General features: G+C 38.2%; 1 protein-coding gene across 1 annotated transcript in view; it reads left to right on the plus strand.

Moving 5' to 3' along the window:
* The first annotated feature begins 1,401 nt into the window (after positions 1–1,401).
* The window catches only part of grin2cb (glutamate receptor, ionotropic, N-methyl D-aspartate 2Cb), a 39,367-nt gene continuing 18,514 nt past the window's right edge, over positions 1,402–22,254 (plus strand). The window contains exons 1-4 of the mRNA XM_072667137.1: positions 1,402–1,493; positions 11,480–11,918; positions 18,488–19,083; positions 21,147–21,261. Coding sequence (XP_072523238.1) covers positions 11,496–11,918; positions 18,488–19,083; positions 21,147–21,261 — 1,134 coding nt within the window. The 5' untranslated portion in view covers positions 1,402–1,493; positions 11,480–11,495. The remainder of the gene's footprint in view (positions 1,494–11,479; positions 11,919–18,487; positions 19,084–21,146; positions 21,262–22,254) is intronic.

Here is a 22,254-nt window from a genome sequence, read left to right on the forward strand (position 1 = left end):
TGAAGGCTATAGTAATGAGAGCAGTAAAGAATGGTTGATGGGGAGGAGCTGAGACATACAGTGTAGTAAGAGAGGGAGAGAGAGAGAGAGAGAGAGAGAGAGAGAGAGAGAGAGAGAGAGTGATAGTGAGGAGGGAGGGAGATATGTGAGGGAGGATAAATCCGTACAGCATCATGATTAGGGCTCAGAAGGCTTTGTGGTGCCATGGCATGGAGAGCAGCATGCATGAGTGCACCTTTACATCTCTGACAGGCCACTGAAGCACGTCCACCACGGAAGCCGGACACATACAGAAAACTTCACAACCTGCTGCTTTGTTTATGGATTTCCACCGCTGCTTCTAGAACTGCTTCTGAGACTGAGCCACTGGAGTCATAGCTCTGGGGAAAGGTGCACCACAATGACTTTAGGACAAGATACAAGAAAATTTCTTGGATTTTCAGAAGAAATTACAAATTCATGGTAAACGAACAAAAGGTAAACTTGTTTATCCAAAAAAAACTTCACAACCATCAGAACAGACAGCAGAATCTGCAGTGCAAGAGGTCAGGTTCTGGGTCTTCTCTCATTCTCATCATCTTTTTCAATCAGCTGCTGCATTTTTTTCTTTTTTCAGCCTCCTTGTCATTTTATCATTATTCCTCAATGTTCCTCAAGGCTGGACAAGTAGGTTGTTTGCAGTGAAGCAGATAGTGGCTATGGATTAAGAAGCTGATTGAAGATGAAGGTTTAACACGTGAGTTTACACACATTTTCTTTTCATATGCACACACACACACACCGACACACACACACACAAAATCATTCAAAACATACAGTATAGTAAAGTCCATACAGTGGCACACTTTTAGGCACACCATTCAACACCACCCCCCTATCTCTAGCATATAAACATTGTTCCAACGACTACATTGTGATAATCAGGCTCGTGTAAGCTCTAAGAATACAATCTGACACACATTCACAAATTCAGTTTCACTCTCTTTCACACATACACGCTCATACACACTTCTGGCAGGGAATTTCCATGCTCAGCTCTGCTCAGTTCCCCACCTGCACTCACACCTTTTCCCAGTCAGAAATCGCAGCTGCAATCCTCCAGATGCCTCGCACTGCCGTCACGAGGCAGTAAAGCTGCCAACAGCATCACTCCTTGTTTTGGGACACTTCTCTCACCTTCTCTCGTCCTTTTTTTCTCATCTGCCTACCATCACCAGACGCGACCTGACCCTCCATGCCAAGGATGTAGGCATGCCAGTGGCATCACCCCTGCTATTCCACGAGCGCTAGACTCACACAAGTGCTGAGAGGAGGAGAAAGGGGAAGAGTGCTAAAGTAAGTGAGGCAGAGGGAGAGGGAGAGGGAGTGAGAGAGAGAGAGAGGCCAAAGGAGGAGGACACGAAGGAGGGGAGACGGAGAAAGGGGACAGCCGAGACGTGCAGTCAAAGAATGAACTGCTCGAGGTCAGGCTCGGATGCATCCAACCGGCACAGGTAAGAAAACTCTCTGATTCTCTGTCTAGGACATGAAAACCAACGCAGCGACCCTAGCTCTTTATTTGGGATGGCCTGGCTGGATCCAATCTATTTCATTTGTCACTATTCTACCTGTTGTTTGCACAGAGAGAGAGAGATGTTATGATTTTTGGGTTTCACAGGAGACGCCTGCAGGGCTGAGCCTTTTGTGGTTAACAGGTGTGCTGCTGTCTGCCAGCTTGTAGTTCAATCAGTAATACCGTTCCTGAAAAGAGGGGAAAAGCAAATCAGTCTGTGGACTCTTAATTAAGCAGAATGTCGCTTACATGTGGTGTGTGATAGGCAATGATATTCACATTTAAACTCCAGACATGCTATTTGCAAGCAGTCAGTGCATGACCATTAATGTCAATGCCACTGATTTTGGGCTCTACAGATACTTTGCTATTTGAGTGACAAATATCTGTCAATATTTAAACAGAGTCAGTCTTGTGTATCTGGAGCGTATCTTTTTGACTAAGGATTAGTTACAGTCAGAGAAAGTCCTGTGTGAAGGAATGCAATTAGAAAGAGGGAGGGGCAGCAGAGTGAGTGAGTTGGTTATGGCAAAAGCAGAGACATCATAACTATATTGGGCTTGTTTTGGGAAATATGTGCAAAGATTGTTCTGTAAACTCTTACTGTAAATATAGCAGAGAACCACAGACAGATGTAATGCAAGCCCACCCAAGAAATGGCACTGACAACATTATAATAATCTAGTTTTTTTTAGCAAGCACGGAGGCTAACCTAGTAAATCAACCAAGGTCATAGGAGAGAAGAAGGAGAGTCTGCCAATTCACTCAGTGATTCCTCCAGATGTATTAATTTCTTAGGGAAAACCTGAGACCACATTAAATAATGGTTGCATTTACATACTGTATTTAAAGATGTGACGCACAGTTGAATAGTGTGCATGCGCATCTCTAAACAAGTGAGAAGGTATATGAGTTTGTGCATGCATCCTGGTCATTTTGTTTTGTGTGTGTGTGTGTGTGTGTGTGTGTGTGAACACAGCAAGTCTTGAGTGTCAGGGGACCTTTATTTTCACCAGATGCCCCTCTCAGCTTTCCCCCAGAGGAGACGCAGCACAATATTATAATCAGTTAATGTCCACTCACAAATGTGTGGAGTGTGTGTAATGTATCATAGTTAGTGCCCGCTTACATGCTTACTGCCATACAGCTAATAAATGATGATGACAACTGTAATACTAACACACAGGGTAGACTTGTTTATTCTCATTGCATAGGAATGTTATTATCCACTTGTCTAAGTGTGACTTTTTGAAGCACCAAGTTGCCTGCATGCACTGGTTTTGCACTGGCTTTTAATGGCTAATTAAGGGGTCAAAGCATGGTGTTTTTTACTGGATGTGTTGTCTAAGCAGAGTCTTAGCCATTTAGACATTACATGTCATTTAGACATTACATGTCTAAATGGAAAAAGGGTTCTGAAGTTGCTGTATGAGTGTGAATGAACTCACCTTGGATAGTTGTTAAAAATGTATACGTGAAAAGGAACAGCTTTTGGGCGGAATATTAAGGGACCAGAGTAAGTGTGACCTGTTTTTGAATGATGGAAGTGATCCAGAAATGATTCTGGCACCATGGCAGTTCATGTAATAATGTCTGAATGTGTGGTATGTTTTGTGTACACATTTCAAAGGCTATGGTAAAGAACCTTGACCAACTTATAGAAACAACAATTGCATCTATAGCAAGGGTGTGCAGTAGACTGATGTGTATGATGCCAGTAAGTGTGTAGCTGCTCAGTCTATGGCTAAAGCAACCAGTGACATCTGCATGGTGGTATTCTACCATGACCTTAGTGACCATGGCTTAAAAGGGGTCTTATCTCGATCTCTCTCCCTTTCAATGTGATTGCAGTCCAATAGCATCCAGGACAGTTTATATCCCATGCCAAGCAGACCAATCAATCATACAAAACCACATTACATTTCACTGGGGACAGGCTTAACTCATGCAAAAATCAGCCTGATAAATACAGTCTTTGGCTGTATTTGTTTATGTGTCATGCACTTGGGGGAAATCATTAAAGAACAGCACTAAAACCCCAACTGTAATTCACTTTCATTAAGCATTTCCCTATTGGAAACAGATGCATCCAACAGAACTGCGATGCTCAACGCAAAGAAGAGGCTAAATCTATCATTGCTCAACACTCTAGAAACACATGTGCTGACAGACCCAGTGAGATGTTAATTTGGTGCTAATGTAACACATCATCTCTCTCAGCTCTACTTGTCTAACTCCATCTGGCCAGCACAAGAGAGACCACCAACTACTTTTTACTGCTCTGGTCAAGTTTGAAAAGTTTCGAAAATATGTCTGTGTAACCTATTGTTCCTTAAGGAATCTATTGCACACCTTGATTCAGAAGTGGCACAGATTGTAATTTAGATTCTCCAACTTTGTAGAGTTGTTACAGTCTACAGAAGAGCTATGAATTACTAAAAGGTGGCAAAAGGGTAGTTAGGCTATGAGCAAATGTCTGCAGTGTAAAGGGTAAGCAGAAAATATTCACTTTCATGCGAGAGAGCTTTACTAATATAATAATATTTTCTACAGTATTATGTTAACACTCTTGTTTTGATTTAGACAAAACCTGTAGTTACTTCATGATTTTGGATTACTATAGTTACTATACTCTAGTTCACAACTCGAGTTTTACTCCCATTACTACACACTACAGGATTACTACAGGATTTCTAGTTTATTATAGTTAATATATTCCAGTTTAACCTCAGAATGTCTAGAAATAGTATAGTAACTGTAGTAACTATGCAATAGTTTACTATATAATGTATATATTTATTATTGTTACTATACTATATTTCACTTTAAGATTGTTTACTTTAAAAGTTTACTCTTATTAAAGTTATTATACTATAGTTTACTATAGGATTTCTTACTATGAGTAGTTATTATACTCTATTGTACTAGAGAATTGATTTTTGTTTACTGTAGTTACTTTGCAGACGTTTAATATAGGATTTCCTACAACAGTTACTCTACTACAGTTTACTATAGGATTTCTATTTCACTGTAGTCACAATTCAATACAATATTATTTTATTTATATTTTACTGAAGTTGTTATACTCCATTTTTGTACTATAAGATTTCCATTTTACCAAAGCTACTACTATAGTTTATTATAAGACACTGTACTGTTAAAAATTGTTTTTTTAATTTTACATTTTTAAATCACTAGTAACTAAACAGTACTATTGAATATCTTCATTACTACTATGTAGCTATATAAATAGTATAATGGATTAATAAAAAGATAATACTACAGAAATGTGACAATGAAGCAAAAATACTTTATTTTTTTGTGGCACAATAGAAATCAGAACTATGTAAAGTTTCTAATTATATTGCTATAGATCTTTTTTTTAGGATCTTCAACCCAAATATTAGGTTTCTGAAGTCCTATTGACGTGATAATGGATGTTCTAATTATGTATACATTTCTTTATGTTGAGAACACATCCACTGACACAAAATGAAACATTTTTTCCTCCACTTTATTGAATTATACGTTGTGTGAGCAGCTGGCACCCACAGCTGGTGTTGTAGCATGACATTGTCTGTACCAGTGGTTATTTATATAGGGATTATAGTGTGTGATGGGTCATGTTGCTGTGTTATGCCGTGCATCCACAGAAGTATGAACATCAGACAGAGGCATGACGCTGGTTTTTTGCTGTCTGAGTGCACCCGTCTTTCTACCACAGCATCCTCCTCTCTGACATCTGTGTTGCCAGTCTGTTAACTGATAGGCAGAGTAAAAGAGAGGAGGGCAATCACAAAGTAAAAAAAGTGTAAATATATTCATGCTCAGTATAGCCCAGCCAGCCTCAGGCTGAAATAGTGCTGTTAAGCCTACATGTACTGCAAGCTTAAACAAATGTTCTATGGCCTTTTAGTGTTACAAACGGTTGGATTGTATTTTGGACATGTTTGGTTTTCTTTTTATGCAACATTTCATCATAAATGGATATGGATGAATGGTTTTCATGGAATGAAATTGTGTCACATTAATAAACATTTTTGTAGTGGTAGATGTAAACATTGTCCAAATTAAATAATGTACAATTTACTCCCCAGTTCATGCAATCCATATATTTCAAATAAATAAAAACAGCCTGTTTTGAATGAACAGTTTCTGTGATGTCCCAATACCCATTCATGTTGGAATTTTAAACTAAATTCTAAAAGGATAGAGATGGGAAAACCTTGTTTAAAGTTAATTGTGGTTGTTTATGTACCTAGTCAATAGAATGCATGGATAAAAGCTCATAACAAAGGCTATGAGCTGTTTAAAGAGAATTAGACTTATGTTTGAAATTTTATTAATATAAGGTTAGTTCTCCTTAATAACTTACCCCAGAGCAAACATGATCTCTGACAAGTGCTTCTATAAGTTAGAATGGGAGATGCTAGGCTAACACTGCTAACAAACACTGGATTTTCACCAATCTCATCTTTGTAAATGGCAAAAACTTTATTTATTTGTTTTAAAAGTAAATAATGAATAAAGTATTTATAGAAATGGCGTCGATACACTTTAGTTACATTTATAAGCTAAAACTGGAATAGTTACTAAAAATGTCTGCCATACCATTCAGCTATGCAGCCATATGATTTTTTGTGTGTGTGTGTGCAGAACAAGTACAAAGGTAGCAACATTAGCCTAGCATCTCCTGTTCTAAACTAAAGAGTCAAACCTAAGATAACAAAAATGTTTTGGCTGATCACCTACCTCTGGGCTAAGTGATAAATAATAATATAAATAAATAAACTAGACTGTTTATTACTGAACTATTGTTTTACTTGTTAAACACTTAATTATACAACAATTTAAAATTTTGATGAAATTTCCCTTTAACATCCAAGTTGTGAATGAAAGCTTGATTAAGGAATCATAGTTCTTAAATGATGCTGAGTAGATGGAAGAGACATGGTTTCATGTTTTTTTCTCATACAAGTGTCTCATCAGCAGAACAAATGCATTAGCTGTGTGATGTCCATTGTCCGGAGCACCTATGATCAAACACACATGAAAGTGTTCAGCTGAAAAGGGATCAGAGGAAATTAAATGGCAAACAAGAGAAGATCTCCACATCAACGGCATATCCAACGTGCTGAAAATGAGAACCGTATGAATATATTAACCTCAGCCACACGTGTGTGTGTGTGTGGATGCAGGTGTCTCACTGACTACATGTGGATCTACTGTAAGCAAACAAACACAAAAGAAGCAAGCACATGGTTTACTGAGTGGCAAGCCACACTCCACCACGTCTTTACCTCATCTCCCACTAGAGGGAGATTTTCTGTTTCTCACACTACATCTAAAAAAAGATCACATTTTTTACAGTAAATGAAATGCATGGTTTGTTGGAAATTTGTAGTTGTCCTGTTCGCATTTGCATAATTATTAATGAGGCTCTTTGTGATGTTCGTACATATGTAAAGGCAAAACACTCACTGGCTATTGTTTTTACTTATTTACTCATCTTTCAAATGCTGTAGACGCAATTAGCCGTTGTATACACTTAAAAAGGGCTATTGAACGATGAAGAGTAATGAAATAATTGAAAGAATGAAAGAATAATTGGTAAACATGTCATGATGAATTGACATGAAACATTTTAATTGTTGCTTCATACTGTGCATATATAGACTTTGGCAGCAAATCCTTAAGGTCCAGTAGGTTTGGGCCTCCACTTAAATTCTTTTGTGTTGACATTTTTCCTGCTTTCAACGCATTTCTTCGATTTCAAAAGCTTCAGTTTGTGTTTTTCAAGTACTCTGTGTTTTTTTTTGTTTAGGTATATTTGAAATTCTAAACATATGAAACCTATGAAATCTATTTGAAGAAGCCATTCTCTTTTTAGCTTCAGATTTTTAACAGATGGCTTGACATTTGCATGCAGAAATGGCTTGAATCTTTGCTTCACACATGCAATATTGCCAATGCCACTGGTGGCAACATAACCCCTTTCCTTTACAGTTGTCAAGGTGTTCATGTTCATAGAGTGTTTTTTATCCAAACATTCATTTACAGGTTACTTTTATGCAGGTTTTTGGCAGTCAAAGGGAAATTTTAGATATTTGCCTCTTTTTGGCTTTTCTAGACCTCCACAGTTCTCCTGACCTGCAGTGTCTCAATAGCACTCCTCACTGTAGAAATCTAGAAATCTGCTGAACTTAAAGCACTCCATTGCTGCTTAGATGAGCTCAATGTTGCTGAGTGTTAGTACAAGCTTTACAGAGTCAGAGAACTCATAAAGCTTGAAAAGTTATGAATCCTGGAACCTTACTTTTTGAGGAACGTTTAGATCATATAAAGAGTGAGAAAAAAAATATTAAACCAATATCAGAACTGTAAATTATATAGTAAACAAAGAGAGCATGTTAGGCTTAGCGTGGCTTAAAACTCAGTTCAGGTTACTAATTGAAATTACAGACATCTTGATCCTCAGATGAATTGGAGAAGGAGTTCTAATGGTCTGTGCCTGAGGTTCTTCTTGGCAAGCACGCTTTTGTTTTGTTGCTCTGTTGAGCTGAGCATACATCATTCTGCCTCCTCAACCATCTGCTTCATCTCAACTGGAAACATCTTGTGATCTCACACTAGATGAGGATGTGTTAATATTGGTGACCACAGTTACATTTATTCTTGTCGTGGTGGTTCTCATTACTGAGTATGATATCACAAAACTGTTAACTGGCATAGATATATATCACCCCGAATAATTTAACTGCATGTTGTAGCTGCTCTGATAGCTTAATAGGTTGTGTGGTTGCACTTGTAAAATCTTGGCATGGATGGATGAGAGTAACCTTTAAGATTCTAAATCAGGCGCATCTCATTAGGCTGTGATGCTGTTTGCCCTCACACTTGAAAATGCGGCACTTCTGCGATGCATACTACTGCAGACTCTGAGAAAGTGCCATTCCTCTACTGCTACTCCACTGGAACTTGATCATTTTCCAATGAATAACACCGACATATTCTCCTTCTGCTAATAGCATTTCAAGTCAAAACAGTAAAGTCTCAGCAGTCATTACAAATTTGTATGAAATGAACAAAAAAGTGTCATACCATTAAACACATAGACCTAAGGCAGACCTAATGGAGTTCAGATTTTATGACCATTCAGACATGAAAAACCTTTTTGCCACCTGGTTTCTTAAGATTCCTCCAGGGCTTTGCACACTCTAAACGATCAGGCCACACAAGGTCAGATGGATTTTGCTTGGGTTTTAGCTCTAATATTACTGGACCACTGAACCAGGCCCTGATCCCCAAATTGGGTTCTTTTGTATGATATTTTTTATGAAAATAATAAAATGCCAAGTATAGGCAGGACTGCTAAACCTGCATAAGTCTGTTTTAAGTGTGTAGGTCTGTGGCATCAAATTTTATATTGTTAGATAAAATGGAGATACATTTTATACATTAGCAAACAAGACATATTATATCACAAATAAAATGCTCAGTAAAATGACTGCATTACTTTAAAAAAAATAAAAACAAATGGAATTTAACTCTGGACTGGTTATATTAACTTCGTAATGTTACCTATATAAACTATCAGTTCACCAGGCCTAGAAACATGCCAGCATACCCTATTGTCCTGTTGTAGACCTGAACTTACATCAGATCCCTGAACTCTTTTACGGACGAGAATGACAAAGGACAATGTTGCAATATCACTGTGTATCTAATTCCTGGACACTTTCATTAACATTTTCAGGGACAGAGTGCACCTCATTTCCAAAGTAAAGACAGAAGTGTGACACACTTACCTTTTGTTCCAAATAAAAGAACCCAAACATCACCCAGAATCACAAGATTATCACTAAAAGTCATCACATCTTTCATTTTTCCATGGTTCAGATCAGCAACTGCCCACCCACACAAAGTCATCTGCCTCACTCTCTCATCTGCTGAATATTTTTATGAATTCAAGGTACACTGACCCCTCCCAACCAGGACACCACCTGCTTCATAACCATCCCCACAGAAAGCATTTTAAATCCATCCAAATAAAAACAGCATGCAGCTGAACAGCACTTTTTCTCCTAGTGGTAAAGAAGCTGTGATCAACCCCAGGGCCACTGCACATCAATGTTCTCCCAAGCGTAATTTGTAGCTTCTTTGGAAGTTATCATTTCTTTACTACACTTGGGTAATCAATACAGTTCACATGAGAAATGGTGTTGTATACATATTCATTACTGAAATTAGGAGTTATCTGCTTTCCAGCATTACTTCCATACAGTGTACAGGGCATGCCATGGTACTAGCTATTGGATCATAGCCCTCTGTCTTTTTTTTAGTGCCAAGTAAGATCCTTTGTTGGCAAATCCTAAATACATTGTATTTTGCATTTAGTGGTTTAGAAAAAAGGGCATGCACATAGTTTCAGATCAGCTTACAAAATTTTACATGAGGCAAAAGAAATATGAGGGAATGTTTTTGAAGAAAACAATTTTTACCCATGTGAAAGAGTCACTTTTACTGGCAACAGTGCTTCCCATAATTGGAATTCAGTCTTTGACATTGTTGTGGAGGACATTTGGTAGGGCATCCACGTCTGAGAACATTCACCACTGTTTCAAGTTTTCTCCATTTAAAGATAATGGCCCTTACTGTGGTTCGCTGAAGTACCAGAGTCTTAAAATGACTTTGTAAGTCCTCCAGACTGATATATCTCAGTACTTTCTTTTTCATCCCTTCCAGAACTTTTTCATCTTGGCATGAAATGCTGCTTTTAGCCTACTTCACATTGCTGGAAAGGTTCTGTTGATATGTTTTAAAGCTCAACAGGCACTAAACAAGGGGTTTGGAAATATTATCTATATTTCTATGTATGTCAACCAAATGTTGAGTATGTCAACCAAATGACCATTGGAGGTGTACTGACCACTGAACACCAGGGACCTGTCTGTTATATTAGAAATCTGACCCAGTCCTGTAATAGGCCACTGTAGATAAAGATAATAAATATTTTTAACTTCACCTGTCAGCGGTATTAATGTAATGGCTGATCGGTGGATGTGTGAATGTCTGTGCGTGTGATCTTGGCTATAACTAATCCAAAAATGTCCATTAGTTAGTATCTGCAGGTCGCTATACCACTATAATGGGGAGCTTTAACCCCCCATAAGTGTCCTATAGTGCCATAAATAAATATATGTCATTATTATTTAAAACACTATCTGTTGTATTATCTATCTATCTAATATTATCTGTTTTTACTGTAAAGAATCACAAGCAACAGACATTTTAGGGTTTCATTTATCCTCAGGGAGGCCTGCCCAAGACCCAGGCCCCACATAAGGGTTAAGCCCCCCTTCCATGAATCTGTAGTGACACTCCAAGGTATTTGGAACATTTAGGAATGGCACTTTAGATAACAAGTGACAAATAGAGCACAGAATAAGAGAGAAAAAAAAACAGATCATGGCTTGTAAATTTCTCCATAGGTGGCTATGCCACAGACTGACACCATCTGTGGGTTAGAGGAGTCAAAGAGTGGTCACTGGGTAGTGTTGAGAGAGCACAGTTTAGCTGCAAAGACCTCGCTGGGCTCTCAGTATGTTTCTTCCTCAGACTGCTAATGGCCTGTTGTGTCTCACACACATACACATGCTGAGGCCAAAGCACATGCAATAAAGGATTACGAGTCACAGAAATAGCCTTTCGTAATACGCCCCTATTTCCCCTTATTTATGTGACATTACAGTGCAGTGGATAATGTTGAGTAATAAGGTATTTATCATGGAATTCGTTTTCTGACTGTATTTATTTTCTCTCTCTTTCTCTCTCTCTCTCTCTCTCTCTCTCTCTCTCTCACTCTCACTCTCACTCTCACTCTCACTCTCACTCTCACTCACTTTCTTTCCCTCCCTCTCCCCCTAGATTGTAGGTGGCTGAAATGGCCATGCCCCGGGGGCGTTTGAGTCCCTCTCTCCAGCTCCTTCTGTTCCTCCTCCTGCTGCTCAGTGCCACGCCGCACTGCCATAGCCGTCCGTTCTTTGGCCCACCTACAGTTAATGTGGCAGTTGTATTCAGTGGCTCTGCCCACCAGGGTGAGATAAAGGGTCGTCTGAGCAGAGAGAACTTCCTGGACCTGCCCTTGGATGTGAACCCAGTCACCGTGCTAGTGAATGATACCAACCCAAGTGCACTGCTTATACGCCTTTGTCAGACTATGGCTAATGAGAACCTTCACGGGGTGGTCTTCGAGGACGACGTTGATTCAGAGGCCGTGGCTCAGATCCTAGATTTCATCTCCTCACAGACATCCATTCCCATAGTGGGCATCAATGGAGGCTCTGCTCTGGTCATTCCTCACAAGGTAATTCTTCTAGTCAGGTCAGGCAAACTTACACTCCTAACAAAAGACCTTCCCAAATGGTTCTTGGCTCAGATGTATAATTCTAGGAAAAACCTTTACTAGAAATATGAAGAAATGTCTCCATATCACACTTCACAAGTCTATAAAAACATTTCTCTAAAGTCAACCAAGGGAACAGGTTTTTAACAATTTTTTTGGCTAAGCATAACTGCCATTCCAGAACACACTAGTTAGCCATAACATTAATACCACCTCATGTGGATAAGGCTTCATAGTTGAATGAGGAGGGTACACAAAGCTTAGTATCAGGTTTATGAAGCCTCTGCTGACTTCTGATTTGCCTGGTCTTGACCAAATCAAGCATGCAAGGAGTAATTCAGTCAGTATGAATTTGTGCCATCCATCTACATGCCATCTACAGTATGATATATATGGGGTGTGTAATTGAGATGTTCTGATGTTCACATTGTATGCAGAACTGATTAGGCTTCACGCACCTGTCAGTAATGTCATGGGGTATTGTGGCACATCAGCACAAACGTAGCAACTTTGTGTCCTCTGTGCTCCCATCAAAATGTGTCTATTTCTGTCAGGCAGCTGCAACTTTATATGTGCCCTATTTCCTGTCAACTTCTTATTTGTGGATATGTTGTAAAAAAAAAATAACAGGGACAAAATATTGATAATAAATAACCATAACCTTTTTGAAGCTGATCTGAATCTTAAGCAGTCCCAAACAGACCCAAAACATATTCATTAGAATGCAACACCACACATTTTGATTTGAAACATTGAGTCCAGACCTAATCAATGTTATCTGCGTTTTCGCAGTGCCATTTTCCCAGCGTGTTAGAGAAACAGTCAAAGTCCAAATATAACTGTTGAGATTTGTGGTCTTTGAATCAATAGGTATTATGATGAATATCATAAGCACCCAGGAGGCCTGTGTCCCACTTTCTGCTGGCGATTGATTAATGTAAGGGACTGTCCTGAAGAAAAGGGCTAAAATTCAAAGGTAGCCTTCAATGGATGCAACTGCCACATCACAGGAAACATGATGAGTGCCTCCACAGATATGTAAAGACATTAAAGAATTTTGAATGACTGGTGGTGCTCCCACTGTTAAAAGGAAACATGGAAGTGCATGCTTTATTATTGACAGGGTTTAGAATAAAATGCAAAGCAGTAAAAGCATAATTTATTAGTTCCTCTGTGAAAGGTAACAGACATTAAAGCCATGATACCATCAGCAGGAGATAACCAACAAGTTACTAACTGATGTAGAATATATAATTATATAATATATAATTTTATGTAAGAACTTCAGGAATAATCATCAGAATTATCATTACATCACAGCAAATCACATCATCCCTCCTTAATCCAACATCCTGTAAATTCCATCTGTGCCTTGTTCATGTGTCTACAACAAGTCTTTGCAACCCTCCACCACCCCATCTCCTCTCTTTTAACCCTGTCATCTATCATTTTGTAGCCCTTAAATGCAATTTGTATGCTTATTTTGGCTCCTTATGATGGATTTATATGTTTCTATGTGTGCGTGTATGTGAAATGTCACAGGCAGGAAGAAAAAGGAATCAGGTACTGCAGGGGTGGAAATCTTGGCATGTTATGCAAATAGAGTGAAGAGAGATGTATATCTCTAAATGAGAAACAATAGATTCAGTGGGACCGATGAGTATCTTCAGTACTGGATAGAGAAGAGAGCAGTTTCCTGCCCAGCCATCATTTTTCAAACCCTCTTCTAGCTCCCTCTGTACATGTGAATGATGGAAGATAAGCCTGAATGAAGCATAAAAAGTTGGAACGAAAAGCCACAGAATATGCTTACATCTTCAATACTAGGGTATTTTTGGAGGGATATGCTGACAAATAAAAGTTCTTAATTGTATTCTAAAATATAAAAAAAAGTTACAGACTAGGCTAATTTCATTTTTTTCTAGGCTTTTAATGAATGTTGATTTTTTTTGAGAAAGTAGAGGTTTTGTGGTGTCTTTGTACTTGTTAGACAGTCGAGTCATTGGATTTGCATTGGAATGTAGCAGAAAAATCAAGAAAAATATGTTCTACACAAGATACGCAATTACTTTACACAATTACACTTAAAAGTGTGTGCATTTAGTGAAAGTAATAATATATTACAAACAGACTAAACTATTGTTTTAGTGGTCTTAGTGGGAAATTATGACTTTACACATGCCTCTCTTGAAAATGTCAAAAATCTAAATAAAAATTAAAATGTGTAATTGGCCAATAATTAAATGGTATACATATTATGCTACTAAGATGTAGTACAAATTATCCACTAATGTGTTGGTAAAACTTTTGACTTACTAAACCAACCGATTTTAATTTGAGATAAAATGTGCATGTTACCATACAATGCGTATAAATGTACTGTAGATTTAATGGACTATAGTAAAGCTCCCTCCCAGATTGAGGATTAAAACAATGAAGTCCTGTAATCTCATATGAGAAAAGCATAGCATTTAGATTACCACTAATATTCAATTCATTTATTAGAGCAGGCCAGTGACTGGGGTCAGAAACTCGCCCTAACTGCATCACAATCTGTTCAAAATCTGCTCTTTATTCAGCGCTACAACAAAACAGTAGTCACTAATGTACCCTACACATGGCAGTCCAGTGCCAGCATATAAACTGTTTCAGATTATGGTCATTCTGAAAGGTCTGCTGGAAAAAAGAAATGCTTCAGGATTCAAAAACATCTGGTATGGGATTGTCTTTTTTTTTTTTTAACCAAAGCCAGAGAATAAGGGGTAGTGCCAACATCTAGGTTAGGCTACTCTTGAATCCATAGCGAATAAATGTGGCACAAATATAACACACATTTTACGAGAAGACAATACTGTCCTTCTGGATTGAAGTTTAAAATAGTGCTTCCAATTCTCAAATGAGTATGATTGCCAAAGAAGGCTCTAGGTCTTGTTAGTCATGTGGGTTCAGTGCTTTCATTTCAACTAATTGGTGTCCTCTGAGTGTCAGCCTCTGTAGAGCTGCGCTTGGTGATCTTTTTTCTTTATTTCCTACAAGGAGGAAAAGTTGCACTGAAAGAAAAACACTGATTCCCAGAGCTCCTGACACTCAGAGCCCTTCCGTCTCTCACGGCTTGCCTACTTTAGGTAAGCTGCAGAAGTTATCTGAAGGACACTGGATCAGCCTATCAGGGTGAATGCAGGCTCCTGTCAGAAAGGAGTCTTGGGAAAGTGTCTCCAAGCCCCTGACACTCTCCACCTCTCCACCTATTTTCCTCATGTTGGCGCTTAATTAGGTGCCTCAATCTCCCTACTGTATTTTCAGCCACCTTGTGTGCTGTGAAGTCAAGTGCTGATGGCAGTGTAGGGCAAGAGGACGCTGTCTTATGAATCATAATTTAACAGGGTGCTCTATCAAACCACATCATTAAAATTAAGGTTCTTAACCCCATTTTTTAGTACTACTGTTGTTTGTAGGTTGGCAAAGATGTGAACATTTAGAAAAGTGATTTTATTGTGTTTAAATGCTACAAAATGTTGAATACTAAATTGTGGCAGTTTACAATTTATTTGAAGAAGCAACTTATTTAGCAGCTCAGCACAGTCACACATACAGAGCCAACAGTTTCCTATTATATATATTATAGAGCATATATCGGGAGTGTCATTCTAACCGAGCAGGAGCTCACATGATCACCTATTTGATTTAATTTAACACCAGTTGATTTAAACAAGTTATAATAATAATAATAATAATAATAAAAGTAATGCTAATGATATGGTAAAAAGTTTTATATATATATATATAACGCCTTTTAACCAAATCTGGCTGTGTATGAAAACCACACTGGCTTATTTTTCACGACTATACAATCGTCTTGATTGGATGTTTAGAACCATAAATGTTCCAAATTCTGGGAATAACATGATGTGTGCGGTTCTTATTGCACAACCAAATCTCATAGATACATAATCTTACTCATACTATCATAATCTCATACTCTTTAAAAAGCATCCACTGATGAACCAAATGTTTTTTTCACTTTACAGTATTTACAGTACATATTTCATAGTACACTATTTAAACAAAATGTCCTACAAAAGGTCCTTCGAGCGATGCCATAGACCACTTTTGTAAAAGAGTATAATGTCTGAAGTACAAAGAACATTTTAAAGATTTAAAAAGTCTTCACTTAATGCAGAGGTTCTTCATCAGTTTAAAGATTCTTCACACACTGACAAGTCTATTACAAACATGGTTCTTTCTGGAACCAACAGTTGTTCTTCATTGGCATCATTCGAAGAACCCTTTGTGTAGTTTTAAGAGAATATTACAGCATAGGATTAACAACTGAATAGTAAGACAAGGGCAGGCAATTATGTGTAGATGTGTTTTGTGTATATATTTGACCCAGCACGCATCTCTAAGTATGTGAATTTCCACAGTTGCAATGTCAAACAGCTTTTGAGATTAAATTGTAAATCTATTCAAAAGGATTACAGCAAAAAGAAAAATGGGTAAAAGCTAGGCAATAAATCAAGACACCTACTTGTGGCAATGCTACAGATAGGATCAATACTCCAGCAATTTATCTTTGTATTGTGAAGCCAGTCCTTGTGTTTCACACTACCAAAGTCTTCAAGGTTAATCTGTCTTACTGATGCAAGGATATACTTTGACTGAGTTACACTGCATACGCAGAAAACCCCCAGAAAAAAGAATGTGGTGGAATGAAGTCATTATGTTATGACTGGAAAATGTGGTTTCCCTCAAAGGAATTCATTTCATTGCTTTTTCTGAAGTGTACCTTGTGAAGTGAACAGTGCTTAAATGAAACATGACATAGTTCAAATATTTAAATTATTGTTAAATGACTCTCTTCTAAACAGTATAAATGGCCATTTTATAGTCATTCCTGCCAGAATGATGATAATGATGCCGCTTATATCTTAGGAATGGCTTTATCTGGGCTAGAGGTAGACATAACCTGTTGTAATGAATGGGTTGATGCAGGCTGCAAGAGTGACTTTATTGTGGTCAATCCAAAATTCAGGCAGGGGTCAAAATACAGGCAAGTAGATAAAGTGTGTAAATTCATGATCAGAGCCCAAAAAGAAACTATATAATAAACTATATAAATATAACCACTAGGTAACACAGCTTCTCATGTTAGGAACAAAGACCCCATTTACACCTGATCACATCATGCATCTTAAGTATCAGGATTATATATTTATGAGGAAAAGTCACATTCAACATACCCTAGACACATTTAAAACAATCAATCAAACCACTTCAGGAGGTCATCATGTTGCTAGATATCAAAATCTATCAAAATGTTATGTACATATAGTACAAATACTGGCGTACTAGATAAGGAAGATGTGTCTCCCTATGTAGTGTAGCTAGTGTTACATAGCAATGCAGTACCATAGGATTATGGTAGGTAGAGCTTAAGTTACTTACTGGTTTCTCCTTGTATAAAATCTGAAAAAATAAAGCTTTTAGCACCACTTTTCACACTTTGCTACATCTTCACAGATTGACTGTTTACCAGCTGAAAGATACAAGATGAAAAAGGTTCAGCCAGTAACGTTAGCAAGCTCAGGTAACAGACCACTAGCATATGTCTGTTTGTCTAAAGGACTGGGTGCCTTTCTCTGTGTACATTTCAACTACATATCCTCCAACTTATTGTAGCTTTCTGTGTTTATATGTTCCGTCGCTTTCTACAGGTAGAGAGGATATAAAGACATGAAAATGTACCAAAGATGGATTATTGTTCAAACTACTAAAAAAACAAATTCTGCTCAAAATCTCTATATTGACATCTAGAGGATATAATGGTTTGACCCTAATGCTTTACAGATCTACAGTAACAGGCAGTATTCAGGTTCTACAGTAAGAATGTATTTTATACAGTAGTAATGTTGTGAAAACTACAGAAATCTGTTACAGTGTACAGACAGAATATTGTAATACAATAGAGCATATTGTTTTCTTCACATATATACTTCATTAATACTGAATTCTTCAGTAAATACTAACACAAGCTATTGACGGAGGAGCCTGTTAGCTATGGGAAAAGATGATCAGTGTTTTTCCAAATGTAAAACAAATATGTTATCAGCCTCAGTTTAACCAAAATCAGGTTCTTACATTGGGTAGGCTTTATATACAACCTATACCATACAGTTCATGTGAGCATCACAACAAATATATATAATTAGACTTTAGTGTCACATAAAGTCCAATTATTCCATGACCAGCTCAATGTTGTTGCGAGGCAATTATAGATGTGTGTATATCGGGTTGAACAAAGCCTTTAAATATGAATCAGCCAATCAGAAATGAGGAACAGAACATGCCAAGATCCATTTAAGCATTCAAATGGTTATTTGAGTGATCCTGAACTATATAAAAATATGTTTTATTGAGTTTGGATACATGTTTTAAATCCTCAGCACACAGAACACCATGTGTCTATTAATAGTCATGAACAGAATGTAACAGTTTCTATTTGTATTTCTTTCTTCTCATGTTGCTATCAGGCTGATGGTTCGACCTTCCTCCAGATGGGAGCTTCCATCGAGCAGCAGATCAACGTTATGTTTAAAGTGCTGGAGGAATACAACTGGAGCAGTTTTGTGGTAATCACCAGCCTGCATCCCGGCTATGAGGACTTTGTGGACTACATCCGCTCTTTCACAGACACCAGCTACTTCCTGTGGGAGCTGCAGGAAGTGCTAAGCTTTGAGATGTCAGTGGGAGCCAATGACATCCGATCACGCAGACTGCTACAGCAGGTGGATGCTCAGGTGTTTCTCGTTTACTGTTCACATGATGAGGCTCAGTATCTGTTCAGGATGGCATCTGATGTTGGGCTCTTGGGGCCTGGCTATGTTTGGGTTATCCCTAGCTTGGCAGTCGGAAATCCAGAGGCTATGCCTCCTGACAGCTTCCCGATTGGAGTCATCAGCATTATCTCAGACCACTGGAGAAAAACACTACGTCAGAGAGTTCGGGAAGGCGTGGCGGTGGTGGTGAAAGGAGTGTACAGTTTCCATAAATATAGAGGATTTGTTCCTGAGGGGCACAATACCTGCAACAGTTCATCAAAGTTGTATTCCAATGATTCACTGTTTAGGTAAGATTGCAACCTTTCCTGGAGATTTTATAAACTGAAATAATTGATCTATCAATGCTCGGCCCACATATGCATTTTTCTGTGGCCATTGTGGTGTTAACGTTTAACAGAATGTTGACAATGTAACCTCAGAGGTTGCTTATCAATCAGATGTTTATATTTAAGCAACATTATGTTGCATTTTTATTATAACATAACAGCTTCAAAATCATTGTGATGCTCCACTAAGTAATAGGCAGAACAGCGTCTCTATTGTTGCTACTCTGGGATTGACATGCTGCTGCACTATATGGGCAAAAGTATTGGGACACCTGCTAATTTATTATTTCTTCTGAAATCAGAAGTATTTAAAAGCATGTATTCTGCTCTTGTTGGAGTAACTGTCTCTACTGTCCAGGTAAAGCTTGCTACTAGATTTTGGAGCATTGTTGTGAGGATTTGATTGCATTTAGCGACAAGAGTGTTAGTAAGGCATGGATGTTGAATGATCACCACCTCACCTCATTCCCAACTATAAGTATTGGATAATTTCAGAGAACATTCTAGAAAACACAGTTTCACTGCTCCACAACTTAATGCTGGGTGTGCGTTATACCCCTCTAGCCCACACCTGGCATTAGGCATGGTTCCAATACGTTCATGTTTAACTGCTCCAGAGAGCCCTATTCTATTGGCAATACAATGCTGGCACAGTGTAAAATCCTGTGATATTACACTACCACATCAGTCCACATGATTCTTCACTATGGAATTACACTTCCTGACTGTAAGGGTAGCCCAGGAGCATTTAATACCATTTATTGCATTGATGCTGCTAAAAAATACTCATCTTATCCTTAACAGTACAATCCCTCACAAAAACAATAAAAACATTTTAAAGTTTAATTCGATTATTCACATACACAGCTACTAATTATGACCAATTACTAGTATTTACTTTGAACAAAACAGGACTGGAATTGTGAGGCCGCACATCTGTGGTCAATGCACACTACAGCTTTCGAAAATAGAGCTGCTTAACTGGAGCAATTACACTCCTAGAAATGTTTAATGAAGCCATAAATTTAGTACCTCTTTGGCCTAAATCACTATTTTTCCCCTTCCACGAATTCTTAGATGTTGTCAAATAAAATGAGGGATCTATGAGGAATATGAACAAAGCAGTTCAAGTGGTTGTAGTGAACAAGAAATGATATGCATACATTTCTTTTTGATATCTGATGTTAGCACATCCAGAAAAGATTCTTCTTTTTATAGCCCACAAGGCAAAACACTAAGACTCACAAAGCTCTTGTGCTTTTTTTTGGTCAGTCTTTCCCCTTTATAATGAGATTTGGAGATTTTTCAGATTTCCTGGTTAAATCGGCTTTTCACCTGGGAGCAGTCGGCCTCATTAAAGACTGTTCCAGTTGCTTCCCTAGGCTTTCTGTGATCAAGCATTTCAGAGACACATGTGACTGGCTTCCCATCCATAACGTTCCCAGACTTCTAGGCTATATTGGCTTCTGGGCTTTTTTTCTCCACAAAAAAGCATGTTTCAATTTTGCAGACAGTTTATTATTATTACTAAGTCATTTTGACTGAAGTGACATAACATTAGCCAATTGTGAGTATGGGGTCACCACTTATGAGCTTAAAAACTAAAACTTATCAGTCCTCATATCCTCATATGCTGATCTTCAATTGCCTCCCAGTGTTAAACTTCTTAAGGTTTTTCATACCATGTGAACATCACAATGCCCTTTAATCCAAGCCTCAGGTAAAGGAACATGGTTATGAGTATAATACATTATAATGCACCTTGGTAAAACTTTACATTTCCCTTGTCCCTCAGGCTTCATTCATATTCAGTGTGGTTATGTGTTCACTCCTAATGTGTGCTATAAAACACAGGCCATTGTATAACTCTTTATGGGTCCGGCTGTTTGTGCAGGCACGAACAACCTGCAGGTTGGAGGATAAGAAATAAATCATAGAGATGTGCATGCATTACTCTGAAGAGTTCTGTGGGCCTGGAAAGAGGTTTTAACAGAGCTTTTGCTGCCTGTCTGGTTGTTTTATAGGCATATGCTGAATGTGACGTGGGATCACAGAGACCTCTCTTTCAATGATGACGGCTATCTCACAAATCCCTCCATGGTGATCATCGCTTTGGATCGAGAGAGACGTTGGGACAAGGTAAAACTTTTCTTTAACCCAGTAGCCAGCTCTAACATAGACATCAGAGACACTTGTTTTTGGTGGGAACCTGCCATATGATGTATTAGATGTTTCTCTGAAGTAACACATGAACATTTCAGGAACTGTAAGCAGTTTTTCACTCTTTAATGACCTGATAATTCATAGCATCCAGTGACATTTGAGGGGGAAAAAATGAAAAACCTACACCTAATTAAAGGCACTGTATGCAATTCTGGAGAATGTCTGTTGATATTTTATTTGAACAGCAAAACAAACACCTCTCCCTTCAGTGCACCTTCAGATGCTGTGCATTGAATCCAAATGATCTCACTGTGCTAGCTAACCTCTTTTTAGACTGTGTTGTGGCCATAAACCCTCACACAAATGTCATACAATCAAATACCAGTCAAAAATATTAGAGAGAACAATGTCATGGCAAGTAATTCGCTTTAGCTAGGTTAGCGTTACCTCATTTCTGGGTTAGCAAACTGTGGCTACAGTTGCTGCTGCGAAGCAAACCAGCTGTGATTTGCAAATAAAACAATACAATACTTAGCAGGAATAGAGCTCCTACTTTTTCATGCCTTTCAACATATGGATCCATATGTTGAAAGGCCCCTGCCCTTCCCTTTGCCAGTTCTGTGCATGAGCATAAACGGCCCTGTCGCTGATTGGCAGGAATAGTGTTGTATTTCTCGACCCAAACTCAAACAGAACAGTGAGATAGCAAGTCGTGAGGAAATGTTCCTGGAATATCACAAAAAGTGCATTGGATTGAAATCATATGCAGGTCCTAATGTTTTGAAAACAAAAATGTCTGAGAACTGGACTTTGCTATATAGGCATATTGTGATTTTGCAGTCAACAACAAAATGACAACATGACATACTGGTCATCATCTGCTGTGTACCCCCTGCCTTCACTCCCCAACAACACATGTTCTGACAATACACAGCACAAAAGAGCAAGCAAGGCTATAGTGGGTAATTG

Source organism: Salminus brasiliensis, chromosome 22 (assembly GCF_030463535.1).
Source record: "Salminus brasiliensis chromosome 22, fSalBra1.hap2, whole genome shotgun sequence".
Lineage (NCBI taxonomy): Eukaryota > Metazoa > Chordata > Actinopteri > Characiformes > Bryconidae > Salminus > Salminus brasiliensis.